Source organism: Penaeus vannamei, chromosome 10 (genome assembly GCF_042767895.1).
Source record: "Penaeus vannamei isolate JL-2024 chromosome 10, ASM4276789v1, whole genome shotgun sequence".
NCBI classification, from domain to species: Eukaryota; Metazoa; Arthropoda; class Malacostraca; order Decapoda; family Penaeidae; genus Penaeus; species Penaeus vannamei.
In genome coordinates, this window is record NC_091558.1 from 19,386,229 (window position 1) to 19,393,079 (window position 6,851).

The window sequence follows — 6,851 nt, forward strand, 5'->3', positions numbered from 1 at the left end:
CACAAAAAAAAAAAAACTCACAAATCACATACACACACAAAAACTTCAACAAACAAGCAAACTCAACCCACATACATTAACAAACCCAAACACACACAAACAAAACGAACACAGACACATACATATCCATCCACAAACACACACACACACACAAACAAGCAACCCCCCCCCCCAACACGCACACACATAAACACACGCAATCAAACACACACAAACCCAAATGCACACACACATACACACTTTCAAACCCACTTCCTAAACACCCCCTCCCTGCCTCGAATTGTTTCTCCACCATTCTTCTCCAACAGTCTTGTGTTTGCTTGTTTTTTGTGTGTAGTCTTGTATTTGTGTATTTTTTTTCTGTGTCCTGATCCGAAAGACACCCTTCATCCCCTCCCTCCTTTGAACGTGTCTCTCCACCATTCTTCTCCAACAATCTTTTGTTTGTTTGTTTTGTTTATGTGCAGTATTTTGTTTGTGTGTATTATTTTGTTTGTGTTTAGTCTTGGGTTTGTGTGTAGTTTTTTGTAGCTTATTTGTGTCCCAATCCTAAAGACCCCCCCCCCCCACACCTCCCTCCCTCCCTTAAACGTGTCTCTCCACCATCCTTCTCCAACAGTCAGTTGACCCCCTCCCTCCCTCATTCCCTTGAACGTATCTCTCCACCACTCTTCTCCAACAGTCATCTGACCCCCTCCCTCCCTCACTCCCTTGACCGTGTCTCTCCACCATTCTTCTCCACCACAGTCATCGAGGCTCCAGTGCCCGACGACTGCGACCAGAGCCAGTGGGGATGCTGCGAGGACGGGATCAACTTCGCCAAAGGACCCGACAGAGAGGGGTGCCCCGAAGCCTGTCGGTGCCACAGACTGGGTGAGAAGTGGCACTGCTTTTCTCTGTTACAAAGCGTACTTGTTTTTCTCTCTCTCTCTCTCTCCCTCTCCCTCATTCTTCTTCTTCTTCTTCGTCTTTTTCTTTTATTGATATTTGTGGTTTTATTCGTTGTAGGTCTGTTTCTTCCGATTTTTTTTTCATTTATTTATCTATTTTCTTTTAGGACTATTATTAGATAAGTCTTTTTTATAGGTCTATTTGCTCGATAGATTTTTATATGTAGATTTATTTGTTTGTTTATCAATTTTGTTATTAAGGATATCTTTTTTCCTTTTTCTTCTTCTTTTTGTTTGATATTAAGAACTCTTTTTTTTCTTTTGTTAGAAATAATATCAGACATTCAAATCTAATTATTTTCTTTTCATTTTGCTCTTTTGTTTTTATATGAAACTAAACTAAAATCCTGTCTTTATTTATTTCTCTCTCTCTCTCTCCTTTTTTTCTTTCTCTCTCTTTCTCTCTCTCTCTCTCTCTCTCTCTCTCTCTCTCTCTCTCTCTCTCTCTCTCTCTCTCTCTCTCTCTCTCTCTCTCTCTCTCTCTCTCTCTCTCTCTCTCCTCGTATATAATGTCTTACTCATACGGCTTAAGCTCAAAAACAAACGCTTTTGACTTCTTTTTTTCCAATTTTCTTCTTTGATTTATTCTCTGTTTCTTGATTGTGAGAAACAGTGTGAGTGACAGGTTTGAATATCGACATTTTCTTCTTATTTTTAGCAAATATGTTTTGATTCCCTTAGGGTATAAGTTTCCCTGTAATGGAAAAAAGAAAAAAAAAAAGCGAGCAGTGAAGTAATGATCAAGACAGAAAGAATAATGATAAATGGGTTGCCGTCCGTAGAGTTTTGTCGCGTTGAGTAACAACTTTCGTTACGTATAGACAGGAAGCAAAAAATGTCGACGCTTATATTTCTGTAACTAATCAATGACTAAACAAAAATTCAGGCTGACTCCTCCCTTATCTCTCCCTTACCTCACCCTAACTCCTCCCTTATCTCACCCAACTCCTCCCTTATCTCACCCTACTTCCTCTCATCTCTCCCTTATCTCACCCTAACTCCTCCCTTATATCTCCCTTATCTCACCTTAACTCCTCCCTTATCTCACCCTAACTCCTCCCTTATCTCACCCTACCTCCTCTCATCTCTCCCTTATCTCACCCTAACTTCTCCCTTATATCTCCCTTACCTCACCCTAACTCCTCCCTTACCTCACCCTAACTCCTCTCATCTCTCCTTTACCTCACCCTAACTTCTCCCTTATATCTCCCTTACCTCACCCTAACTCCTCCCTTACCTCACCCTGACTCCTCCCTTATCTCCCTCGCCCCAGGAGCGGTGCGGGAATCCTGCGACGCGATAACGAGCATGTGCGAGTGCCGTCCGGGAGTGGGCGGGAACAACTGCGACCGCTGTCTGCCCGGCTTCTACGGCCTGCAGAGGGTGTCCAATGGTGCTATTGGCTGTACGCGTAAGTGCTGATGTGTTTTTGTTTCGTTTGGGGGGGGGGTTACTTGTTTATTTGTATGATCGATTGTGTTATTTATTTCGTATTGTCTTTTTTTTTTGTTATTTATTTATTTGTATGATTGATTGTTTTATTTACTTTTTGTGATCTTTTTTTTTTTTTTTTACTGTGGTGCTATTAGCTGCACCCGTGTCTATGATTTTTTTTATTATTATAATTATTTTTTATTTGGTTAAATATTTATTTGTATGAGGAATTAGTTTATTTATTTCTATTATCTATTCTTTTTTATTTTATCTATTTATTCTTTTATTACTATTTTCTTCTCTTTTTTTTTGGGGGGGTAGTAGTAGTAGTAGTAGTAGTAGTAGTAGTACTAGTAGTAGTAGTAGTAGTAGTAGTAGAAGTAGTAGCAGCAGCAATAGTAGTAGTAGTAGTAGTAATAGTAACAATAGCAGCAGTAGTACCAGTAACATTAATAGTTGTAGAAGTAGTAGCAACGACAAGAATAATACCAGTAAGTTGTTGATAACAAAAGTATAATAGTAGAATCTATGTATTAGTTATCTAATGCTATCAAAATTACGTATCCTATGCACTTCAAACCATCCCCTTCAAGTCAAAAATCCCCAAATTCAGCCGACGAGCTGTTACCCGACCCTTAACCCCCCCCCCCCCATTACCAGTCTACTTTAAAACTCCTTCGCCAAGCCAATTACACTCATTTTTTCTCTCCCTTTCCTCCCTTTCCCCTCCCCCTTTTCTCCCTAGCTTGTGGGTGCTCGCTGTTCGGTTCCCTGCGCACCGATTGCAAGCAGATGACGGGGGAGTGCGTGTGCAAGCCGGGGGTGTCTGGTCATCGGTGCACGCAGTGTCCACGGGGGAAGGTCCTCAGGCCGGAGGGGTGTGTGTACGGTAGGTCAAAGGCGACTGTGTGGGTGTCTTGGGGTGAATTTGCTTCTGGGTCTGTAAGGAAGGGAAGGGGATGGGGTACATCAGCTTTTGAATCGGTGATGTGTAGGTTTGTTTGCAATTTGTATGCGTTCGTAGATACATACTCATAAATACACAGATACACACACACACGCACTCTCATATACACGCACATACACACGCACATACACACACACACACACACACACACACACACACACACACACACACACACACACACACACACACACAAACAAACAGACAAACAAACACACACACATAAAGAAACACGAAAAACACAAACAAACAAACACACACGTAATGCATATCCGTATATTTTGCAGACGATGCCTTAGTGCCAGAAGCCACAACCTGCGAACTCCTACAGTGCCACTTCGGAGGACAGTGCCGCGAGGAAGGTGGCATGGCTACCTGTCGCTGCACTCACCACTGCTTGCCTGTAAATACCAAATGGCACCGAATTCACTTCTAAGAATTTATCTACTTATTGTTCCTGAGACGAGCTTTTTTTATAAACTTTATTGCACTAACGAGAATTGATAAACACTTAAATGTCTTTTTCTGTCTTAAGTGCCCTGTTCTCTAAGAACAATGGATAACATTGATCCCCACTGGATTTTGTTCTTTGCTGTTCTTAGAATATGGTTTCTGCTAAATAACCGCTGAAACGAATGTAAATAAGTCGAAAGATATATAGATAAACATATAGAAAGATAAATGAATGAATAGATAAACAGAGATGTAAATAGAATTATAGATAAAAATGTGAATAGCTAAACAAATAGATAAATAGGTAAGCATATATAGAGAGGAGTATATAGATAGATAATCATATAAATAACCAGAGATAAATTAATAGATAGATATAGATAGACAGATAGATAGATATAAATAGATAGACAGATAGATAGAAAGATAAATAGATATATAGATAGAGACAGATATAGATAGACAGACAGATAGATAGACAAGACAGAGATAAATAGACAGATAGATAGACAGATAGATAGACAGACACACAAGATATATAGAAAGATATAGATAGACAGACAGATAGGTAGATAGACAGACAGATAAATAGACAGATAGACAGACATACACAAACAGATAGACAGACACACAAGACAGAGAGAGAGACAGATAGATTGATATAAATAGATACAGATAAATATCTTCTCCAGATAGGCAAATAGATAGACAAACACACAAGACAGATAGACAGATAGATAGACAAACAGACAAATAGAGAGACAAATACGCAAGACAGATAGAGAGCCAGATAAAAAGATACAAATAGATACGGATAAATATCTTTCCTCTCCAGACAGACACGCAAGGCAGATAGAAAGATACAAATAGATATAAATAGATATCTTTTTTCTCCCACAGGGTAACATGGGAATCGGACTCGTGGTCTGCGGGTCCGACCGAGTGACTTACGCGTCCGAATGTGAACTCAAGTACCAAGCATGCGTTCAACAGGCGGATATTGTCGTCATCGCATTCGGTCCCTGTGATGGTGAGTCGATTTTTTTTTTTTTTTTCTTAATCTTTTTATTATCTTTATTCTAAGGTGAGTAAAAGAGTATTCTCAAGGTGGTGGTGATGGGGAGTCAATCTATTTTTTTTCTTCTTCTTTTTCTTTTAGTATTTACTTGTATTTTGAAGGTGAGTAAATGAGTTTTCGCGGTGGTGTGATGGAGAGTCGAAAATTATTATTACTATCTTTTTATCATTATTTATTTATTTTATTTGTTTATATCTTATTTCTTATTTTATTTTATTTATTTATGATTTTTTATTCTTTATTTTTTTGGAAGCTGAGTAAATGAATTTTCGAAGTGGTGTGATGGTAAGTTAATGGTGAGTATTTTTTTCGTTTCTTTAGGTGAGTAAATATTTCTAAATGAGTGGTGGTTAGTCAAAAGTGAGTACTTTTGTAAGTTGGCGATATCTTTATCTATCAAAGGTAATTAAAAAAAAAAAAATTTCAGGCAGTATGATAATGAGTCAGGCGTGAATATTTTTGTGTACTTAGTTCATTTAACATGAGTAAAGGAGTATTCTAAGTATAAAAAATAAAATATATCATAAATAAAGATTTTACATGAAATGCGTATTCTCATATATGTATAAGGTGTATAGAAGAGTAATCAAAAGACAAAAGAATAAATTTATTCCTTGTATTAAATACCGGTAGATGATTTTTTTTGTCTTTTTTTTTATATATATATTCAAATATTCAAATACCGAATTAAAAAGGAGCGACCGGCAGAATGAGGCTACGAATGGGGAGGAAGAAATAGGAGATAACAAGCAAAGGAATTAACAAAAAAAAAGCAAAAAAAAAACAACTTTGAAATACAAAAAAGAAAAAAAGCAATATAAAAAAGAGAAAAATTATAAAGAAATGGAAATAAAGAGAAAAAAATAAAGAAATAGAAAAAAGTACAATTAACAAAGAAAATGAAATATAAAAAAGAGAAAAAAAGGAAAAAGAAAAGAGTAAAAAAAAAAACAAAAAAAAAACAAAACAAAAAAAAAAAACATTTACAGTTTGATTAGACTCGCGACGACATGGAAGCGAATAGGATAAACGGCCTCTAATCATTCTCTCTAATCAACGAATATCAAAATCAACGGCCGGGTTGATAGATGGTGTGAAATCCGACCCAATTCGTTATACGGATATGCATATGCACGGAAATGGATAAATAGCTGTCAGTCTAGACATCCATATCTAGGGAAGATAGATAGACAAATTGTCAGTCCAGTCATGCGTATCTACCAGATAGATAGATAGATAAAATATCAGTCTAGCCATGCATATCTACTAAATAGATAAATTGTCAGTCAAATGCATATATACCGGGCAGATCAAAAGATAATTGCATATTAGCCAGTCAGATAGACAGATAGGCATTTATTTCCGCGTAGATGATAATGATGATAATGATGACGATGATGACGGAGAAGAATGATGAAAATGAAAATGAAACTATATTCGTTCGTAAAGTTGCTTGTCCCTGATTTCCGTTACTTAGTCGAGCTTCTGTTCCGTTATCAACTGCAAAAGTTTCACCAGACTTCTAAACTAGTAAAGTTAATTTTTCTGATTTTGCTTAAAATATGTTGTTTTACCATAATTAGAAATGATGATAATGATATGTTTTATTACAATAATGAAATTATTATTATTATTTCTAATATTATCATCATTATGGAAATCATTAGAATAATGTTAATTATCGCTATTTTTTCGGTTATTATCAAAATTATCATTAAAATTATAATTTCTTTCATTACTATCATTATCATAATTATCATCATTATTGCCAATATTAATGGGATCATCATGAAAATTATCATAATTAACAGAATGCTAAAATCATTACACTGTACATGTCCTTATATGTAAATATTCACTGGACCTCGAGCCATTCTTAACCAAACTGTCCCCAAAGCCTTTCCTTCGCCCGGCTCGAAACGCCTCTCGCTTCCCCGCCAGAATCGTGGACCGACGCCCCCGTCCGGCGCTC

General features: G+C 36.9%; 1 protein-coding gene across 1 annotated transcript in view; it reads left to right on the forward strand.

Annotated features, from left to right (window-relative positions):
• LOC138862880 (agrin-like) overlaps positions 1-6,851 on the forward strand; it is a 30,066-nt gene that overhangs the window by 19,997 nt on the left and 3,218 nt on the right. The window contains exons 12-17 of the mRNA XM_070126066.1: positions 748-873; positions 2,224-2,361; positions 3,130-3,273; positions 3,636-3,751; positions 4,702-4,831; positions 6,821-6,847. Coding sequence (XP_069982167.1) covers positions 748-873; positions 2,224-2,361; positions 3,130-3,273; positions 3,636-3,751; positions 4,702-4,831; positions 6,821-6,847 — 681 coding nt within the window. The remainder of the gene's footprint in view (positions 1-747; positions 874-2,223; positions 2,362-3,129; positions 3,274-3,635; positions 3,752-4,701; positions 4,832-6,820; positions 6,848-6,851) is intronic.